Here is a 24,223-nt window from a genome sequence, read left to right as displayed (position 1 = left end):
CCACCCTCCCACTCTGTGTGGTGGTCAGTTCACAGCAGTGACAGAAATGAATCTTTTCAAACAAGTTTAAAATGATTTTCACCCTTTATGTACATTTTTTGCCTATAATCAATGAAACTGTCCATACCCTGTATGATAGATGAATCTTTTTCTTACATCGCACGTACATCTGCACTTTGTTGCATATGCTGAGGGAATTCATGAGTTTCAGTCTGAACAAAACTCTGGGGTCTCAGCAATGACTGATCTGAACGCCTCTGATTTTTAAGCTCAACAGAATCGTGTGTGATTAATTATAATGAGCAATGCTGTAATATATAATGTACAATTTAATACAGCAATCTAAACGTAATTTTAAATATTATAGTTTTATTGAACAAAGACGCCCCAAGTATATTTTGGGGGGAGTTGGGGGGAGGGTCTCTTAAATATTTAAAGTAGATTTGTATATACTGTAACTATTTGTCTGATGTTTATTTACGTGCTGTGATATAGCCTAATGTAGATATCTGGGTAACTCAGTTATGGATTTTATTGCACGATGCTATTAATCCTTCAGTTAACACCACTAAGTTCACGAAGTTCAGCATCACCTGCATGACTCATGAGTTCTCTAACAGCAACCCTGTAGCGGTCCATTTTAATTCACTTGCATTGCATACTAAATTATTTTCAATTGTGATAAAATCGGACTGGTGCATGATTGAGAGTGACAGTTGACTCCCTTCCAAACACTGGTCTTTCAAATCTACAGCTTTGAGCATGTGTGTCTTTCATCTCTGGTGTTTTTGTCCTCTGTGGCACGAGTGCACTAAGGGCTGCTTTTTTGTGTGAAGTAGTACTTATCTTAGCAGAAAGTGAAGAGAGGATACTGTCCAAGTAGGCTGGCAATAGAAACACAAGTGCAGTGTTCAAATTGGGAGGGCGGTTGTCCTGGTCCTCCCATAAGCATTTTTTTTTTTTTTTTTTTACATTTAACATTTTAATAATATTTCACAGTATTTAAGTTTTATTCTGTTTTTGATCCAACAACAGAGCCTTGGTAAGCATAAAATACTTCTTTTAAAAAACATATAAAATCATACTGACCCGAAACTAAAACTTTTTACACTTTTACTGTTTTACTGTGTAAAATGCTTTTTTACAAACACAATCCAAAGTGCAACTTTTCTAAATAACACTGAATATGCTACTCCTACTCACAAACAGAAACAAATGTTGAGTACTGTCCTGTAATTGTGCCATTTTGAAGATTTTGGAAAGATCTTTTTGCTGTTTAACTGAAATATATCCATTTTATTACCACCTTCATACACACACAAGCTGCCAGCATAATCTGTCAAGACTTTATATAGACTGTTATATCAACATGACAATTACATTTTGTCAGTATTGCTTGCTGTCAGTCAGAGGTCAAATTTTGCACATAAATTTATATTATTTTCTCAAAACAGATTTTTTATTTATTTATTTATTTTATCTATCTATCTATCTATCTATCTATCTATCTATATATATATATATATATATATATATATATATATATATATATATATATATATATATATATATATATATATATATATACATAATTCTATAAAACTGTTTCCTATCCATGATATCAGAATGAATGACTTTATTAATTTGGTACGAGATGGATTCTTTCTATTCATTCATGGAGATTGTGCAGTTAGCTGACTGCAGTGAAGTGAATGCCACACCAGTCTCAGCCCTGCATACTGCCACCCTGCCAAGATCTGCATCAAAACACACACACACACACACACACACACTCGCGCACACGCCCACACACAGGGCTCACACACACACATAGATGACATCAACAAACCTGGTTAGTATGATGTGCTCCTTGCTTACTTCAGCATTGTGTCTAGTTTTATATACAGTACATAATGCAAGCGTATGTTTTATTCCTGTCAGCTGCCTTCTTTCATAAACTATAAAGAGAGATGCTACTTTAATTTTTACTAATCTTTATAAAATAAGAACAAATGCAAACTCACAGACACACACACACACACACACACATGTTTGTTTTTGTGAAAAGTGGGGACATCCCATAGGCGTAATGGTTTTTATAATGTAGAAACTGTATATTCTATCGCCCTTCACCAACCCTACCCCTAACCCTAACCCTCACAGGAAACTTTGTGCATTTTTACTTTCTCAAAAAAATCCTCATTCTGTATGATTTATAAGCGTTTTGAAAAATGGGGACATGGGTTATGACCTCATAAGTCACCCTCTCCTTGTAATCCTGTGTCATACACATGTCATTATACACAGTTGTGTCCTGATATGTCACAAAAACATGCCCACACACACATTAAGTATTCTCCTATAAAAATGATTTGCAGACAGTGTATGCAGTGAGTGCACAGAAAGGTTGATAATCAATAGTGCAGTGTTTAACTTTGGGCTCTCTCAATCAATACAGAGCTCTGAACAAGAACTAAATATACCATTCTGCCCAGAATCAGAGAGAGAGAGAGAGAAAGAGTCAGGCATAAGAAAGGAAAGTTAGCAATATTGCACATTTAATCTGAAACAAACATAATCAATAAGCAATCGGAAAAATAATAAACTGTATATCCAAATTATAGGAATTTTATAGTATTTTGTCTTTTGAGCTTTTGAAAGATAGTGTGTGGATTCCAGTATATATATATATATATATATATATATATATATATATATATATATATATATATATATATATATATATTCCAGTATATATAGTATAGTACCAAACATAATGTGCATCCCTAAACAAAAGAATGTGTGCTCTCAAACACCCATATATGCTTGTTGAACCTTTCTGATTTTAAAACTAATAAAAGGCCTAGGCATACAGTACTCCTTTCAGTGTATCTCATTCAACAAAATAAAAAAAATTAACTAAAATTTGTGCACACAGTGAGTTCTTCACAATAGTCCATGCCAAAAACTGTCAGCTGACACAGAAAAGACATCCCAACAGAGTCAAAGCCCCTTCTTTTCATGTCTCATTAGCATGTAATACATATGGAAATGGAAGGATAGAGAGAAAGACAGACAAAAACAGCAGTGAAAAAAAGTATCTGGAGGAGAGAGAGAGAGAGAGAGAGACAGAGACAGCGAAAGTCATGCTTTCCACACTTAAGTAACACAGTCTATAGTTATCTACAGTAATGGCAGGTCCTCAATCAGCACACAGCTAATTCATTGTGATGCAAAAATGGCCCACTATTTCTCTTTCCCTCCCTCCATTCATTATTTCATCTGTCTGCCACATGATTTCTGGGCATTTCTTCTCTCTACTTCCTGCTTGTTTGACTTTCTGCACACAGACTTTGTTTCCTCAATATTGCAAGGAAACCTCTTGTGATAAACCAAACAAATATCATGATCATTGAGGACAAACCAAAAAGGCAATGTTTCCAAATCATAAAATGCTCCAGACACTTGAGCTGTACAAGCGCTGGTATTGAGTTAAAAGGAACGTCATTAATTTATTCATTCAGCTGAGAAAATAAATGTCGCACACCACAAATCAGATGACGCATTTTCACTTCTAAATTCTCTTCTAAATTATGAGCTTTCTCTCTCTCTCTTTTGTGAATTGATATTCATTGTATCTGTATTTGAGGTAATATTTTTTATAAGGTCAAGATAGAATCTGCTGACTTTGCATTTTCTATGTTTTGCATTTTAATTTAACTTCAAAAGTGCTTCAGTACTGCTCTTCACAACTTCCATTGTCAACAGAAATGATTTAAAGTAAGCACATGAGGCAGAAGCCGGCTAATTTCCCCACAAATCGAATCAGACATCTCTGAAATTAAAACATTATTGTAGGCTTACTGGTAGGGCAAGAACACTGATTTGACTTAATAATTCATTTGCTGTGGACTTTTGCAGACACAGATTCCATTTGGGACTGTTCAATAATGCTGCCAAAGAAATCACAGAAAAAAAATGCTAAGCTAGTGCTAATATGGGTTTCTGTTAGAGGCCAATACTCATGTTTAGCCATTATTTATTCAATTCTATATGTTGGAACTGAGTCTCTCTCTCTCTCTCTCTCTATTTTTCTTTCAGTCATCATTCTCAGTATTTATGCATTAGTAACATTGTGCAGAGATTCCTCTGGGAGACAGTCAAATGGTCTTACACCCCTCTATGGCATAGGAAGTAGTGGGGAAACATGACAGCATTATACCTTACCTCAGATGGTAGCCTTCCCAAAACCCAAAAGTCCTTCAAAAAGTCTTGAATTTACACTGTGGAGCAAACAGCATTGGGGGGAAAAAAGGATACAGCCGTACTCCTCCAGAACGAGTGCCAATGGCAAGGATCTTTTGCACCGGGTCAAATGCCAGAGCTGTGGGCTGATAGGGAAATCCATGACGCACCGTCTACAGAGAAAGGAAAACACAGAAAACATGAAAAAAAGAAAGAAAAGAAAACATGCTGTGCTACATTAAGAACAAAGTACTCTAGGCAACTTTAGTCATTCATTCCCACATAATAGTGACACAGCCTACGGCCTGCCTGCACCCCCTGCTACTCTCCTGAGAACTGCTCACATGAAACAGTACTTCAGCATCTGCTGCTCACTGTGCAGCCACCCGCTCCTTCCCATCTCCTACAAGATATATTCTGCAATATTATATTGGTTTGGCATAAAAATTGGCTGTTCAAAAGTTTGAGGTCAGTAGGATTTTTTTTATGTTTTTGAAAGAAGCCTCCCATGCTTTCCAAGACTGCATTAAAAATGATAAAATACATTTGAATTATTTTTAAAGTAACTGTTGTCTATTTTAATATACTTTTAAATGTGATTAATTCCTGTGATGACAAAGCTGAATTTTCAGAAGCCATTATCCCAGTATTAAATTTCAGATGATCCTTCAGAAATCATTAATTTATGTTAATTTGCTGCTCGAGGAAAAGCCTGTTTATTACAGAGTTACAGCCATTTATTAATGTATAAAATAATATAACACAGAAATTACAAGTATTTTCTTCTCAAACTTAAGGAATTGATTTCAGATTTTTATGCAACATTTTTATTAATTGCATGATACACACGATGATAATTTGCAAGTTGCGCATTACCATGTTTAAGGTAAGGGGGAAACCTTATGCATCCAATTTTACTCATCAAAAAATGTCAGCATTTCCTACCAAAGGCTAATTTTTACAAATGTCAAGCCAAAACCAAAGTTCAAACTTGATCAGTCTGGCTGCAATGATGGATCCTGGCATAAGATATATAAGCAACAGTACTGAAAGTGTCCCACATCTCACAAGTGTTTCCACATTCTGTTCATTTCAAACAATTCTTTCCAATCAGCTTCCTATGTTATACCTTCAATACTTTTACTGCTCTCTGTCTGCAAAAAAAACAAAACAAATCTTCTCCTATTAAAGTCTGACATTATGTTGATAGCACCATAAAGTAAAGATCAAATTAAGTCAGTAAAATAAAAAATAAAAATAAAAAAGATTATGCCCTGCTACTTACAGTAGTTTACTTAACGCATTTGGGATTTGAACCATTTCAATCACATAATCATATATCATCAAAGATGATGATGACACCAGATCACTTGATTGAGTCACTAAATCATATGGCACTTCACGCTGCTGCCATGCTGACAACACTCCACTTTCCATCTCATTTCCTTTTCCATGTGTCCATGTCTACAATTTCAGCAAAGATCTCAGCATGCCCTTCTGGCACCTCGCTGACCACTCAAGCTCAACTTCATCAAAACCAAGCTCCCCTACCCCCCCAGCCAACACTCCCCCACTCAGTCTATCTTCATCTCAGCTGAAGGTCACACAGCTGTCAACGCTTGCTGTGCAAAAACGATGGTGCCCCTCAAGGCCAACCATCACATTCATGGACAAAAATTGCAAGAACCAACTAAACCAGCCAGAATCAAGCTTTTCCTTCACTTCTACACCAAACAGTTGGTTTAGTTTCTGCTTATTTGAAAACAAGATTATTCACTTCTTACTGGCCTTCCTGCATCTGCTACATGATCTCTTAAACATAGTCAAAACATCCATTCATATTACCACAAAAATCAACATACAAAAAGTAATGAATAACCTAAATAAAGTATCATTAATTAACAAATAAGCAATTAGTAATGGCCAAATGAAATACAATAAAATAATACAATTTAATTTAATTTAGCAAGATATTAAATGAATGTAAGGTAGGCTAAATGCCTTACTCAGGGTCCTAATGGTAATTGCTTGCTGCATGTGGGTCTTGAACCAGCAACCTTCTGACTAAGAGCCCCGAGCTTTATTCTGTAAATCACACTGCATTTAACCTCTAGAATTTCTCACACATTACACGTTTGCACAAATCAAAGTCGAGATGCCGTTATCTGCCATTAGCAGACAGCTAACTGTAAGGACGGCCCCCGTGGAGCATCACCGGGTTAAGTGCTTTGCTCAAGGACACAACGGTGACATGGGAATCTATTTCTGCTAATTCACCTGCAACCAGTGTTAATCTTGTTATCAATAAAATTACTGACAAATTGCTTGTCACTGATGAGTTTAATCAATAAAAAGGGCAACATTGCGCATCATGATGACAATTTTAATAACAAGAAATAACACTACACGCTAACAATGTTTTTGAAGAAAAATCTACAAAGAAAATAGTTGTTTTAAATAATGCAGTCACAATCAATAATATCAGAGATTGACCTGTTTGAGCTGGTCAAAGAGAATGAACACCAGTAAACTAAAGTGCTATTTTAGTGGGCTAACAAACTCAATATGAGATTAACAAAATATATAGACATTAATAAAATGTTACATTGAATTGCATCTGCACAAAATGCACAAAAGGACTAAGTAACATGATAGTCAAACTACAGTATGTAAGTCATGTTGTGTGTTTCCATAACAACGCAATGAACCAGAAACATGGAATAATTGCATAAATATTCATACATACTGTATATCATTAAGAACAGCAGTGTACTCAAAGTTACTTCAGAAGATTAGGTTTTTTTTAGGTTTTTGATTGACAAGGATGCATTAAATTGATCAAAAGTGACAGTAAAGATAAGTATGTATATATATATGTATGTGTATATATATATATATATATATATATATATATATATATATATATATTTCGAATGTGATAACAGAATGCATGAAGTTGTGCAAGATGCGCATTGCAGAGCTAGTGCAAAACGAGCATTTGTTGTTAAGAAGAAATGACCAATCATTTTGCTGACCCTTGTACCTCGCAGGGGGTCGTGTACAGCCCTTTGAAGCTGCCTTGAAACTGCAATTTGGACCTTTAACCCACGGGCTTCCATTGAAGTCCACTACTTTCTCTCAATTTTTTGATCACTTCTCAAAACCTTTTTTTTTTTTTTTTAGATTAGATTTTTTAGACTATCCTGAGTGATTTCCTGTAGTTATGTTAATGGGTATTGCTTTTTCTTTGTATTACTGTTTATTGTGACATATTGTTTTTCTGTTTTATTAAGTATTTTAGTATTGTAAGGTGTCCTTGAGTGTCTTGAAAGGCATCCATAAATAAAATGAATGAATTATTATTGTATTTGGAGAAAAATCCTGAATTGTTTTCCCCATAAAGTAAAACAACAGTAACTTAAAACATTTGTTGGTACCTACTGTATCAGAACACATGAAACTTGAAATTAGTCCCTATATTAGCTGTTAATTTAAATTTCTGCCCCACACACCTGTCCACTTGTTCATGTCAATCTCTAAATAGCCAACAAAGCAATTAAAGTGCATCAAAAGTTCCCAAGCCTCTCACTAGTGGGTCACTTATGTGCTATTTTGCACAATGAACATTTACCTTGTTACACTTGCAGCAAACTGCCTGCAATCACTGTAATCAATTGAGCTGGTCGGGGGCCAGCTTCAAATCATGCTGCTCCGAGTGTGTTTTATTTGGTGTACTGAACTGTAAAGAAGCTGTCCAGAATGTGTGCTCTGAAATGTAAGAGCAGGTGCTGTCCTCAGCCATCGGAGCTGGAAGCATGCAACGAGAGCCGTCCACAGCCTGCGGGTCTGTGCTAGTGCTCTGGCGCTGGTTATGGCTGCCACAGATGGTGCTGAAATCCATCACACATGCGGCTCCAGAGTTGTGACGCAAATTGTGACACTGTCCAAAAATATTTTAGAAACAATTCTGCAGATTAGTCTCGAATGCTTCCTGATTGGGACTCTTACAGAGAGTGTTACAAATTCAAGTGGTTCATGAGGTTTTTATTTATTTTTTTACATTTTACTGTAAAAATGCACTTTCTCTCACTCACTTTGCCCATTTGTTTGGCTCCCTTATGAAGGTACATTCATCAATAATTCATCTGCATGGCTCTGGACTGATGCAAGCAAGAACTGGATGAATGAGCAGGAGGGAGTGATCACAAAGCAAGCAAAAGACACAGAGAGAGAGCAAGAGAGATGGGATGAAGTGAGTGTGATGCCACTACAGCTGCAGGTTCATTGTCTGCTTATGCAGACAAGTGGAATAATTGATCTGCGTCTGCATGGGAGTGGCTGCGTTCGATGTTTCAGTGCGTATGTGCGTGTTGCCTTATCATCTCTATTAATCAAAAGAGTGCTAATGAATGCCTCAGCATATAGATTTTCATTCAGTGCTCTGCTTTATTGCAGACTATTTAAGCATCCCCCTCCCATTCCCTCTTCATCTCTGGGTTTCTCTCCTCTCGCTCTCTCATACTGATATGGGCTGTTGTCTCCGCCGTTTAGCTATTCAATTTCTCCACCCTGTTTCTACTACTCCATGCTGTTCTATCACTCTTAAAGGGACAGCTCACCCAAAATGTAAAATTCTGTCAAGGTGTAGTCAAACCTATGTACATTTCTTTCTGACATAAAGACATTTTATTTGTAATGACACAAGGGTGAGTAAACAATGACAGAACATTCATTTTTGGGTGAATCGTATCTTTAAGTTTGCGGGAAGCAAACCATTCTTTCAAAAGTTTGGGGTCAGTTATTTATTAAATCAAACCTTTCCACAAGGATGCATTAAATTAATCAAGAGTGACAGTACAAAATCTTTTTTATTATTATTATTAGTTGTAAAAGTACATATTTAATCAAATCAAACTGATATTTACACAAACATATGACTGAAACAACATATTATTGAATCACAGAATCAAATGATGCGGTCACACCACATAACTATCTGTCACACAATCAGGCCAGAACAACATATGCCTTGTTTGAGCATGCTGTAACACGCTTTTGTGTCAACCAAGTAGCAAACCCAAAATGAACCTCCCCACCCCCACTCACCATTTCTCCAACTCATTCATACGGGATATATCAGCTTCTACATGCTGCACGTATCTGTCTATCTCTCTGTCGTACAGTTTGCTAGATAATGCAGAAAGGAATTAAATATTTCCAGTAATGTGGAGGGTCTTCTTTCAACTCATTATTCTGTCAGTAACTGATGTGATGCCGTGATAGAAATGAAAATCTCTACAGCTGCATTTATACTGCTCCAAATGGTTTTTGAACTGTGGCTTTGTGACATTTTGTTCTGTGTAAATGTTTTAATGGGAACTGCAGTATGTGACTGGATGCATTTATGGGTTCTCTGCATCAGCTCATGCTAGTAAAGAAGGGCAGAGTAACCATAAAAACAGCATCTGCCTGACACACTATCAATTAGCCACACGGAATATTTATTTAATTCACTGCCTCCCTGTACATAAACAAATAGGAAATATGTTTATGGTAACTATATAGTACACTTGTGATAGAAACTTCTTTATTCACCCCCCCAAAAAAGTTGTTCTTCACTCTGCTGATTTCACTACAGCAATCAGGTGCTGTCAAACTCCAAAATGAAAAAGAAAATAGTCTGTATGAGTGTTTATAACAATATTTTTTATATATAATTTATTGGAGCCTTAATAAAATATTTTTTGGGCAACTTAGCAAAACATCACATGCCTGCTAGGCTTCCATGTACTAAATATTCCCTGTTCATTTAAACACACTGAAAGCTGAGTCTAAGTCATTGTCTGTGGTAATCTACAGCATGATACAGATGTGAAAAATCCCAGAATATTCCTTTAATGAGCCACACACATATTTGCTCACACACCCCTGTCTCCCGCAGCTGGAGTAGGGGCGGGTGGTCCAGGTTCGGCAGCTCTGCAGCTCTGCAGCCTTTAATCATGGGCTGGAGAAGAGATTGACACACAAGGGGGCGCTGACCTCCTGTCTGTCTCAGCAGGGCGATGCGACCTGTGGCAGGAAGGAGATGCGGAGCCCCTGGGACCTCCCCGTATCCATGCATTAATGGTGGGGGGGGGGGGGTGCAAACAGGCCCCATATGGGCTGCAAAGAGAGTCATTTGCCATTAAATATACATAGTACAGAGAGAGGATGAAAAATACATCTACTGGCCCCAATCTTTAAAGTCTCATCCATATTTCATGGCCAGAAGATCCATTTTTCCCCTTTTTCTCTCCCTTTCTTTATCTCTGGCCTTCGCCTTTGGTTTTGGTTTTCCTTTAGATGGTTTGTTTTCAACAGCGTGTTTAATTCTGCATTGGAAAGGCACAGGAAGGAAGAGAGCAACATACAGTAAAGAGACCTGGTCAGCACTGATGTCATAGAACTCTCCAGAACACTGAGCAAGGGTCTCTATCACTCCCTTTAGCTCTATCTGTCGCTATCTAATTACATTTCAAACCACTCTTTCTCCATTGCTACAAATATTTTTAACACACACACAATGAACTCTCTTTCTTGCTCATTCACTCAGCCTTTTCTTTCAGAGGGGAGGGCGGGCGAGTCTAGACCCCAATCTAAAAATAGAACACACATCCAGCACTCCCATGCACCGCTCTCTGCCTAAGACTGCAGATCTCGCTTTCACACTCGTGCTGTGTGTCTCTTACAAGCATGCACACACATCACACGATATCATTTTACAACAGGTACCGTCATATGCTCTCCCAAATATTCTTGTATGGACTGTCGACATCAGTTCCATTCATATATCCCTGTCTCCCTCACACATAATTTATATATACGGCACAGCATTGATCCGTTACTGCAATGCAATATAACACAGTGTAAGCAAAAGATGGTCTAGATAAATGTCTGTTGAAATCATTACTAATGCAGTGTGTATTAAAAATGTATTGAGGGAACTATTAATGCTACACACATATTAGATGCCTTTTGTACACACAAACTGATAGTTTGTTATATCATATCTGTTAATGTAAGTGCATGCACATATAAAATATTAAGGATGAAATGAGTCCGAGCTGTGGTGTAGTGACTTGTATATGTAGGCTAGTGCATACATCACTGATAATTAAAGTATTAAAAATGAGACCAAAAATATCTTAATTTCATAAATAAAAAGTGTAAAGTTTATATAACATAACAAGTGTGTTCGGTTATATTAAGCTGTTGTGTTATTCTAAAAGTCAACACACAATACTGGCCTCTTCCTCAACTTCACCCTTTTCATTTTTCCAAAATGGCATAATTTGAAAGAAGAATAAATGCCTTTTTTCTGCACATTGCTCTAGTAAACTATTGTGGTCATATGTAGCAAATCTCTCAGAGCTGCCTGGTACACATGGGGGAGATACTCAGACTGCTGTTCCCTGATAAGCTCTATGCCTTTAATATCCCACAGTCTATCCGTACATGGTTCAGAAAGTGAAGCTTCCAGATTGGCACTTTGTGGTGTATGACTCATACACATGAAGCTAGAGCTACATCCCCTCAATCCTTCAGCCAGAAAAGAAACATCTAGACACTGTACTTTTGAGTGAGTTTTGAACCTTTGATAAAGATTTCTGCCCAAACTGAGGGTCACATTCATTCTTAAAATCTCAGTTTCAAACTGATGATCAGCAACGAAAGCCAGACTAGCTCTTGTCTTTGATGTCATAACACAGACAGATGTGTCTGATAGGGATAGAAGCAGTTCTAGCATTACATAAAGTTACATAAGCACTTTCTAAAGTAGGCACATTTACTTAAATCATCTTGTTACAGGAATACTGTTACAGAGCAAATCTTTCTACAATGTCTTGACATAAAATAATAAAATAAAATTAAATTAAAAAATGAACAAAAAACGTATAATAAAATAAAATAAATCAACTAATTATTTTCTGAGTAACTTTGGTACTTTGCATCTTTATTTCATTTAGCTGTCTCCTTAAAATGCACTGCTTATGTTGCATTCCTCATTTGCAAGTCACTTTGATTAAAAGTATCTGCTAAACGAATAAATGTTAATGTAAAGAAGTCTGAAATTAATCTGATATGCTCACTACAAACTGAAAATCCTCAGTACTCTGTACAGATACAGTAACTCCCAAATGTCTCTCTTTTTTTTTTTATCCTGCACTTTTTGTACAGCAGACATCAGCCAGTCCATCAGCATTGTATAGGTGGTCTGTGTGAGAATGAGACTAGGGCAGGGTGTAGTATATAGTGTTGCTTCATTCTGGGGTCTAGGGTTTAATCCCTGCAATCCCCGAGGACAGATTTATTGCTCAGAGGTTGCTCTTTCAAAGATGTGTTATTTGGTGACTGAGAGAGGTACAGTACTGGGGATTGCCTTCAACAAATCACTTAACCCCAGGTTGCTCAACAGGACCATGCCTGAAATAAATCTACTGTAAGTTGCTTTGGTTAAAAAAAAAAAAAAAAAAAAAAAAAACATCTTATAAATAACAAAAACTCATAACACACATAACACACAAACTCAATAACACGTATACAAAAAAAGCTTGTTTTGGTCCTCGGCTGAGTTCTGTCAAGAAGAAGAATCTTCCAAAGACAAAAAAAAAAAAAAAAACCAGAATGCATCCACAGGGTCAGTGCCAATTAGAAAATTAATCTGAATAAAATACAAGTAAATAAAACTACAACCAAATCCCAGTCCTCATAGATTGTAAAAATGTATAAATAAATAAATAATGTTTTTGACACTCCATATTCAATGTGTTATTTGCCATTTCTGTAAAAAAAAAAAAAAAAAAATCACTTTAGTCTTTTTTTTTCCCCCATTTGCATGAAAACATTATTAAGCATATTTATAATGCCATTTGTCTCACCCCGAATTATTCACCTAATCACCATAATGTAGGCAAAACCTGACCCACATTTATAAGCCATAACCCCAAGACATACGGTTATATCATTTCAAGGAGAAATTTCCTTTGAAAGAAGGAAGACATTTACAAATATGGAAAGAACAAAACAAGCAGAGCAGGATTCTCCATCTAACCACTGTCTATCAGAAACCTGGTTCAATCAGCCTGAAATGGCATTAAGCCTCAAATCCAACAAATAATGTTAAAACAATTGAGTGAACAGGAGGAAGACAGAAAGAACTGAGTGGTGGGAGGGAGGGGGGTTTTTACCAGATAAGAGAAATGAGGCTCTTTTATTGGGTCAATAAGTGTGTCAACGCCCCGGTGAAGCCACATGAGGGCAAACAGCCCACTTTAAAAGCAGTTCTGTCACCAATCAATTACAAAACAGACCATCATCCTGCACACACAAAAGAATATGACTGAATCCAAAAAAAATCAAACAAAATCCAGTCCAAAGTGCCAAGAGATTTAAAAGGTTAATTGAGAGTATTTGTCCTTTTAACGACAACAAGACTAGTAATGCATCCATCTACCATCTAGTCTGTGTCAGAGCTGCTGTATGTGTACAATCATGGCCAAAAGTTTTGGCAGTGACTTCATTTTTGTGTTTTGCTGCTTAAGGTGTTGTGGTGTTCATTCACATTGTTTCTAGATGATTGTGTAGAGTGATCAGATGCATTTTAAATGATTGCTGTTAAAGGAGGAAAGAAGCACTTCCAATCATTGTGTTCTTTTTAGCAGTGGTTAGCTCCAAAGAAACACATGCAGCCATCACCGCGGTCCATCAAAATGGCCTCACATGCAAGGAAATTGCTACAAAGAATATTGCACCTGAAAGAACCATTTATCAGATCATTAAGAACTTCAAGGAGAGTGGTTCGACTGCAGAGATGAAGTCTTCAGGACGTCCCAGAGTGTCCAGCAAGTGCCAGGACCTTTTCCTCCCGAGGAGTCAGCTAGAGAATCATGTCTCCAGGAGTACAGAGCTTGCTCAGGAATGGCAGCAGGTTCGTGTGAGAGCATCTGCACGGACAATGATACCAAGACTTTTGGACAATGGACTGTTATCAATAAAGGGCAGCAAAGAAGCTTGGAGAACTTCTCTCCAAAAAAAAAAAAAAAATTTAAAAGGACAGGCTGAAATGCTGCAGGAAGTACAAGGTGTGGACAGCAGAAAAGTGGTGCAAAATTATTTTCTCTGATGAAGCTGCCTTCTGACTGTGTGGGATCTTGAAAATTGATTGATTTATCCTGAGACCGTCCATGTGTGGGGTTGCTTTTTTAACCAAGGGAGTGGGCTCTCTCATAATTCTGCCCAAAAACTCTACCATGAATAAACAATACATCTAATGATCCATGATCAATTTGTTGATGATCCGTGCATTTTGCAGCATGATGGAGCAATATGTCCCAAAGCAAGAGTGATAAAAAAGTGTCTTGAAGATCATTAAATTGAAATTTCGGATCTCAATCCCATAGAAAACCTGTTGGTGGTTCTCAAAAGGCAAGTGGACAAGCAGAAGCCAACAAACTGTGATAAACTCCGAGAACTAATAAGACAAGAATGGATCGCCATCAGTCAGGATTTCGCCTAGAAGCTAATATTCAGTATTCCAGAGCAAACTGCAGAGGTTATGAAGAACAAGAGTAAACACTGTAAATATTGACTCTTTTTGATTATATATTTTTTTCCCCAATAAAAGCCTTTAAAACTTATGATATGCTTATCATTGCTTTTCAGTATTCCATATAAACATGTGGAAAAATAATCTACAAATACTGAAATCAAACTTTGCAAAAAACAAAATTTATGTTACTGCCATAACTTTTGGCCAGGATTGTATTATAAATATCTAAACGTCACTTGAACAGAATGTGTGGGTGCAGATTGTTTGAACCCTGCTGATGTTTATGCTGCAGGCATCAAGCTACGCTAAGAGCGAGAGTTAAAATGCAATTACTAAGCTTACAAGCCATTGTGTACTTGAGCGTGCATGTGCACATGCCTAACTGGATTTCTGTCTACAGACGTATCAGCTATCCCTCGCCTATCCAGAGAGGGAGACTGTTCAATGCTGAATCATCGGAAAGGGAGGCTATGGAAGGATGCCAATCACAAATGAACGCATCTAGCGGGGTTCGATATCATCACTGACTTGAAACAAATATTGATGAATTTTGGCAGAGAGCTTGACATGGAGGTGAGGCAACAACTTCTTAATTGAGCACTGAATGGCATTTGAGGCCATTGCACGATTCTAGCTAGACTTTACATTTGTCTCTTTAACTTTCACTGAAAAAAAATTATATGTTAGTTATCAAGCCTGTAGAGAGGGACCAATAAAGCACACAGTTGTCTGTCAGAAGGATGTCAGAAATCTAAGAAATCTGTTTACGTTTCTGCTCCTTTATATCTCACACCTGCAACATTATTTCTCATAATTACATTATATCTCACAATATGACTTTGTTGTTTTAATGTTTTTTTTTTCTACCATTTGAGACTTCATATATCACAGTGTGACTTATTCTTGGATTTTTTTTTTATTTATTTTTTATCTCACAATTTTGTTTTATTAATTTTGTTTTTAACATATTTATAAATTTATTCAAGATAAAAAAAAAAACTTGAATGAATCCATTGCATAAGTATTCATACCCTTATATGGGACAGTTAGCTCAGGAACATTCATTTTCTTTGTAAATGTTACCACACTTTGAGTGACGTTAACCTGCGGCAAATTCAATTGAATGGGTTTGATTTGGAAAGGCACAATGTCTTAATAAAAGGCAGAACAGCTGAAAATGAATATTATAGGCAAAGATCAAGCCCTGAGGTATAAAAAATTAAATTAAAATTAAAAAAATATTTGAAAAGAAAGACACTTCCATGTGGACCAGAATAGGAATGCATCAAACCAGACGTCTGGGGAAGAATTCAGAAGAAGAAGAAAAAAATCTGCTGCACTGAAGGTTCACAGAAAGCATGTAGCCTCCATTGTCTATAATGGAAGGCATTTGGAACAACCAGGAATCTTCCTAGAGCTGGCCTCCAGGCAAAAATGAGAAATTGGTGGAGGAAGGCTGGCTAGAGTGGTGACCAACAACCTGTTCACTCTAGTTGAGCTCAATAATTATATATGGAGATATGAGAAACCTACAGAAGGACAAACATTACTACAACAATCCACTGATCTGGGCTTTATGGCAGTGTGGCCAAACTTAATCCTCTCCTCAGTGAGACACATGAAAATACACTTGGAATTTGCAAAACAACGCCTAAAGGACCCTCAGAATATGAGAAACAAGATTCTCTAGTCTGGTGAACCTCAATTCTAAGCATCATGTTTGAAGGAAACCAGCTCTGCTCAACACCTGCAGAGTACCATCACAAAAGTAAACTGTGTTGGTGGAAGCCTCATTCTGTGGGGTTATTTTTCAACAGCAGGGACTGAGGGACTCATCAGAGTAGAATGCAAGCTCAGTGGACCAAAATACAGAGATAGCCTTAATGAAAACTCAGTCCAGAGCATTTAGAACCTCAGACTGGCCAGAAGGTTCACCTTCCAACAGGACAGTGACCCCAAGCACACAGCAAGAGTGGCTTATAGGCAACTCTGTGAATGTCCTTGAGTGGCCCAGCTACCGCCTGGAGTCAAATATTTCTGGATAAACCTGACAATGTGTGTCTGCACCATCCAACCTGACAGATCTTGAGAGGTGAAGAGGCGAGGAGAAGAATGGAAGATAATATTCAAAGCTTGTCACATTATACACAAACAGATATATATATATATAAACAATAATAACTGTAACTGTAATAAAGCTTTGGATATTAGCCAGAAAAATGACACATTTTTATTGTCATTATTATCATTATTATGATATTAAACTTTAACGAACAATTAATTTTTGGTTTTACTCTGAGGTGGCATTAGGATTCCATATACATCTATCATTTTATGTTATAGCAGCTAGCAACATGAACATCTTAAAATCAAAACAAATACATTAGTACAAAAAATACACTGAAACACAAAATCATCTGAAAAAAAAAAAAAAACTGTCCTTCCAGTGTCTCTTTTGTGCGAGTTACTAAACAACAAGAAGGGGATCAGAGAAGTGGAGTGGAAAAGTGATTCAAGGATATAGATTGACTGAATAGGGCTATTCATTTAGGGGTGATTACAAGCTCAGAGCTGTTTAGAGTATTAACTACCTTAGCCCTGCTCAGCCACTGGAGAAACAACACAGAGTTTCAATGATGGAAAGAAATAACAATCAGGTTCAAACAAATGACACCATATGAAATCAATCAATTGAGCAGATGTAAAAATGAGGAGCTAAATAGAAAAAGTGAAGGAGAGAAAAAAATGGTTCAAACAGCACTGACAAGAAACTCTATGAATCCCAAGCTACATCTTTAGATGTGACTCCTCTCAAATAGAGAGAGCAAGAAGACCCTTCTGCATGCTAAGACCTTCTGATGGGGAAAATCTCCCTGTGAAGATCTTCAAGATAAAACGAAAAAAGTCATTACTTTTCATCAAGGCTGCTTTTATTTGATACAAATGGTGATATAGTGAAACATTATTACAATTTAAGAACATGCATGTGTCATGGTATGCTTGTGAATCGAGTCAAAGACCGACACGGGAACGAAGAAATTGTTAAATTAAGCCATTTCTTTTTCTTTTTGTTTTTTTGCACACAAAAAGTTTTATCGTAATATCAATTAAATATAATTTTTCTTAAAATTAGGGCTGAAACACAGACGTAACAACAACATCCTTCTGGGCCTTGAACGTGTCAGTTGTGTTGCAGTATATTCAGGGTCAGAAAGCTCTTGAATATCTCAATTCATGTTCTGAAGAAGAACAAAGGTCTTACGGGTTTGGAAAAAAACATGAGGGTGAGTAACTAATGACAGAATTATCATTTTTGGGTGAACTATCCCTTCAATATTTCTTTTGAAAAATCAGTATCAGTAATTTGCTTTTCTAGAGGATTGGTATACATTTCACTGGTATCATTCTTAGATTAAAAAATGCAAAAAATCAAAATAAAACTTCCACTCTTCATATAGTTAAATAAATACTATTACCTGGATAGATTTAGCACAGATTTATGCACACTTTTACATTGGTAGAGATACTGAAGGGGAAAAAGAGAACTAAGCTCACTCATAATGGCTTTACCTTATTTTTAGCTCTTTACTACTATCAGTCTCATCATTTCTATCTGGCCCTACTACTCTGTTGAATCTACAAACAGTGTTGATGATGAAAAATCTATCAGCAATAGACACTGTGCAATACAATTCATACTCGTTTCCCTTTGGTCGAGTGAGCACAGCTTTCCTTTTGAGAGATGAGGATACATGCAGACAGAGCGGGCTGCTCTAGAGCACATGCTGTGCCACCACTGCGGTCTCAGAGCACTGGAGAGGAAGCCAACATTGTTGACCGAGCACTAACAGAAACTAACCACACTATCTACCTTCTTTCTTGTCATTTGCAAGAGCAAAAACTTGATAACTGGCTTAAAAAAAAAAAGAAAAAAGAAGAAAGAAAAAAAAAAAACAAGCACCCTGCTGTTTATATCTTCCATTATGATGGTGCATACACCTATACATTTTTTTCTGTTTTTGCTCTATGCCTTTGATCCTATTATTTCTGTGCATGCCAGATCGATCCAGGAATATACAGAAGTGAGAGGGAGAGAGAGATCTAAATCTACCACACATGAAACATGGCAGTCCATGACGGGAGCTGTTGGCAAAAGCTCATGATTCAGTTCAGTGATCATAACCAGAAATGGGTGTCACAGAGTGTTCTTGAGCACATGAGAAGGTGTTCAGCAGTCTGTTTCAGATGTGCGTCTCCAGAGCACTGTCTCTGTCAACAACCTAAAAGAAAGCATTCCTCGACAGACTATGAGGTGGATCCTTTATACTCATACTATCTCTAGAATAATAACTCATACAATTCACCATTGCTTATGGTTTCATTGAAGGGGTCATATAAAGAAAATTATCATTTTACTTTTGTTCAGTGTGTGTACAAAAAAGAGGCAAACAAGTCTGAATTCAGTTCCTCATAAAATGAATGGGTCTCATTCATGAAACATTCGTAAATATACGAGTAAATATCTGAGTGATTTGCGCGTAAAGAGAACTTCCCGAAAACTCTTCTCCTGATTCACAAAAACTTCGTAAACGTCAGATGTGATAGTGAAATGTGTGTGTGTGTTAATGAATTACAAACAGTCGTAAATGGGACGCGCGTGCACGCTCACTCTCAATTACCATAAATCCCTCCCATTAAATCCGACTGACAACTATATATGAGCATCATATTATGACACCAAACAAAGGATTTCAACGTGTTTTCTCAAAAGCGACTGAAAAACAAACATTTCTCAGCTGCAGAAATTGAAGTTTTATTATCAGAAGTTCATTCAAACGCCCTTTAATTTGCAAGCGTACATAGTGGCGTATCAGGTCCTAAAAAAGGAAGTTTGGCAGCATATTACAGATCCTATTACTGGCTCTCATAATAAAAGTTAAAGAAAAACCGTATGTAATTAATATATATAATATTTTTTCAAAATGCTGTGTAAATATGTACCCGATTAAGGTGAATTAAAATGCAGCCGTATTAATGAGCAAAATGTTCAGACGTTAAACGCACTATTTACGCGTGGCTGGGAGCAGGTGTAGATTTCTTTCGTACCAACTAACATTTGGAAAATACGAACGTTTTAATGAATCCGAAAATTTATGCCAAACCACTTTACACGCGATTTACACAAAAATTCGTTCTGCTCGTGTTTCATGAATGAGACCCAATGTGTTTAAAGGGAAATAATGAAAAATTTAAAGGATTGTTTCATGAGGAATCACATTTGGAGCCTCAGGGAATTAAAGAAAAAACAAGTAGTAGATGTTCATGTTGTACGGATGCTACTGTACTGTGCTGTTTGCCTCTGTGTTCTGAATATCTAACATACCTAAAAAAATGTTAAAATAATGTAACTATAAAATATTGAAGAATCACTACAGAAAAAAAAACTGTTAATAAGTTAACAGTAGATTCCTGTATATACATAGTAAACTGTAAAAGATCTAACCAGACATTTAATGTAAATTTCACAGTAAAATACTGTTTATAGTCAAAAGCTGCACACGGATATCCCCAGAATTTATTTCATTACACTCCACATTTGACAATTTTTTGTTTAAATTATCACGTTCTTTAATAGTTTTTGTTATCAGTTATTGTCACCCTTGCCTACTGTGAAGGAACGAGTAGCGGAGGAATGAGGAGACGTAGGAGTTTTCACACAGAACCATCTTTAATCACAAGAAGGAAGGAGCACACATAGCACATGGGGTTGACATTCGATATCAGACAGCAAAACATTGGACAAACAATTGTAAATACACAACTAAGAGGGAGGAAAGGCCATAAGGCCACGGTGGAGCCGGAGCGACAGAGGATCTAGGAGTAGCCAAAGGGATGGAGAAGCCTGAAAGAGCAGGAGGGACGGGGGATACGAGGCGCAGCCGGAGGAGTGGAGTCCCGAGGCAACAGATGGTCGACAACAGACCAAGGAGGGACAAGGGGAGTCCGGTGGAGCCAGTGGACTGATGGGCCATGGCGGAGAGGAGGGAGCTAGGAGCCATGGTGGAGCCGCTGGGTCAAAGGGCCAAGGCGGAAGCTGGGTCTCAGATGCTAGAGGCGGAGACCAGGGATTCAGCAGCCACTGTGATGATGGAGGATGGCAGAGCTGACAACGTATTGATGGTGGGCTTGAGGTGAGCAGAGGAGCAACCAGACAACAGTGGTGGAGGAAGGCAAGAGAGGGTGGGTGGATGAGTATTTGTGAGCCTCCGTGCTTAACTAGGGACCAGAACCCTCTCAGGACTGGACTTGGGGACAGGGGCCTCCCTGGGCTAGACATGGGAACAGGAACTTTATTTGGGCTAAACTCAGAAATGGGAGGTACAGAGTTTACAGACGGAAGAAAAGGAAAGGGGGGATGCTGGTAAACAAGTCAATTAAGTTTTCCTCAGCTTTGTATTCACCCAAATCCTTACTTAGCTCAACCCCAGCCATGGTGCAGGGGGCAGAGCTCTTCTCTGTGCTCTCTCTGCCCACTGCTTTCTCCCTCATGGCAAGCTCTGTTACCGGCTCTCACACCTGGACTGATGTCATGAGCAGTTCCGGCTCCGCTGCAATCCTCAGCTCTGTCGCGCCATGCACCGACGAAGGTCATGGCAGTTTCGGTCTCTCCATCAACGGTGGACTCTGGCTTGAGCTTCGCACAACGGGGAGATGGTGGGCTGGGCTCCAGGTCTGGCTTTGAGTAGACACTCTCCAGACACTGGATGATTGCTTCCCTCCAGCTTAGTCCAGTGGTTTCTGGAAGGTCGAATGGGTTATGGAAATGTGCCCCGATCCAGAAAGCTCAACCGCATACCCCAAGAGGTACGGTCCTTACCGCCGAGGGATGTAAATTTAGCCGTGAGGGAATCCACGGAAACACGGGGAAAACAGAAAACAAAACACTGTAAAAAAAAAAAAAAGATTCAGAAACAAAACACGGGGGGAAACACACAACTAACTGTATTTGGTCCAGTATTCTGTCACACTTGCCTACTGTGAAGGAGCCAGGAGCAAAGGAATAAGGAGATGTTTTAACACAGAACAATCTTTGATCACAGGAAGAAAGGAGCACACATAGCACAGGGGGTTGACATTCAATACCGGACGGTGAAACATAGGGTAGACAATTATAAATACACAACTATAGGGGGACTTCGTCAGGGCAAGCAAAAGGAGGGGAAAAACACTCAAACACAGTCCAGAGCCATGACAGTTATAGGGTTTTGTTACATCTTCTGTTGTTTAATAAATGTTTACTGCATTATTTGAGTGTTGTGTGTTACCATGATGGTGTTTTGTGCATGTTTGAATGACTCTGTGCACCTTCTTTATAAGTTTATGGAAAAACTACTTGTGATGGATTTTTAGATTTTTTTAAATACATTTTGACTAAAAATGTATTATCTTAAAACCATACAAGATATAGGATTTTTGCATTAGTCACTTTCTCAATGAATCGTCTGCAGTGAATGGGTGCAATCAGAATGCCGTCCAAACAGTTTATGAAAACATCAATAATCCACAAGTAATCCACATTATCCAGTCCATCAACTAAAGTCTTGTGAAGTGAAAATCTGTGTGTTTCTAAGAAACAAAAACAAAAAATCCGTCATTAAGGTATTTTAACTTTAAACTGTTGGTTCTAGCCAAAATATAAGTCCATGATATGATCTATAATAATGCTTTCTCCAGTGAAAAGTCAATCCCCTGTTGTCCTTTCACGTGAAAATTCATTAACATATTTTTTTTTAGTTTTTGCTTATAAATGGTGGTTGAACTGTGCATATTTCTCTCCTGATTTAGACAATATTATGGACAGTGGAACATAAAAACTCATTTTCACTTAACAAGATGATAATTGATGGACTGGAGTTGTGTGGATTATTGTGATGTTTTTATTATTGTTTGGACACCATTTTGACAGCCCCCATTAACTGCAGAGGATCTATTGGTGATGTAATGCTAGAGTTATCCAAATCTGTTCAGATGAAAAAACACACTAATCAAGCCTACCTTTTTGTCCACTTTAGGCTGAGTTTTTTTTTTTTTTTTATTAACTATTCTTTCAATTAAAATCGGCACTGTATATAGTAATAACATACACATGTACTACCTGTAGCCTACTTTAAATAAATCCTCCTGACAAGATGTGATGTTTTACCTCATTTGTTTAGCTGGCGATGGATTCTAATATAACCAATCTGTTAAGGTCTACACATGCTGCAAATCTATTTAAGTTGAGAAAGGCATCAATGAAAACCAAACGTCACTCGGGGCTGTTGGGTGCATGTATCAGCGCGAGTCTCTCACCGTATATTCCCCGGGGGAGAGCACAACAACACCACGGTCACATCATACATTGTGAGAACGAGGCGTGTGCCGGTCGCCAGTGAATGAATGTGGCGTTCTTTGAACATTCACAAACAGCTTCATAGCCTGCACGTGATACATTCCTGCACTTCCATTCAACCGTCACGGCTCTTGTTTGTTCTTTCTTACCGCTTTTCCGCTGTCTTATTTGCTATGTTGGAAAACAACACACATCCGTCCTAGATCGGTCTAATTTCAAGCTCGAACCGAACCGATTCAAGTGGACGCAGAAGCGCTGCAGTGAGCTTCAGCCATCCCGACCAGCCGCAATAAAACATCTCAAAAAAAAGCTTCAGAAAAAAAGCACACAAGCCCGGAGACTCTCACTTTTTATACATGCTAAACACCTCGGTTATGTAATCGATTCCCTATCACTTGACTTCTCTACTGAGAAGAGGATTGTGTTCCGAGAATGCCTAATACTGAGCATCTCACTACCAAAGCATTGAGTAAATACTGTAGAACTAGACAGAAAGTTGGAAAGATATAACGGAAGACTAGAGATAGATAGATAGATAGATAGATAGATAGATAGATAGATAGATAGATAGATAGATAGATAGATAGATAGATAGATAGATAGATAGATAGATAGATAGATAGATAGATAGATAGATAGATAGATAGATAGATAGAAAAAAGTTATAATGAACTTTGATGGATTAGAAACTTATAGCTACTAAGAGGTAAGGTTAAAGTTATAGTTCACCCCAAAATGAAAAAGTATACAGGCTACTGTCATCATTTACTCATCGTTATGTTGTTCCAAAATTACATTCTTACATTAGAGGAGATAAAAAGTGAATTGTAAAAGTGTATGTACGATGTCAGTCTCTAACAACTCCTTTTTGTGTTCTACTGAAGAAAAAACTTCATACAGGTTTTCATCAACATGAGGGTCAGTAGGCCTACATAATGACAGAAATATATTTTGTGAGCTATCTGTGAACTAACAATTTAACATTTCATTATGGTCAT

At 37.6% G+C, this 24,223-nt stretch overlaps 1 protein-coding gene across 10 annotated transcripts in view; it reads right to left on the bottom strand.

Moving 5' to 3' along the window:
* Positions 1-24,223, bottom strand: part of LOC113101096 (syntaxin-binding protein 5-like) — a 138,989-nt gene that overhangs the window by 113,666 nt on the left and 1,100 nt on the right. For all 10 annotated transcript variants that reach the window (XM_026265566.1, XM_026265569.1, XM_026265563.1 and 7 more), the window contains exon 2: positions 4,321-4,418. In XM_026265566.1, the coding sequence (XP_026121351.1) occupies positions 4,321-4,418 (98 nt within the window). The remainder of the gene's footprint in view (positions 1-4,320; positions 4,419-24,223) is intronic.

Source organism: Carassius auratus, unplaced genomic scaffold (assembly GCF_003368295.1).
Source record: "Carassius auratus strain Wakin unplaced genomic scaffold, ASM336829v1 scaf_tig00217509, whole genome shotgun sequence".
NCBI lineage: Eukaryota > Metazoa > Chordata > Actinopteri > Cypriniformes > Cyprinidae > Carassius > Carassius auratus.
This window is presented reverse-complemented; position numbering and strand designations above follow the sequence as displayed.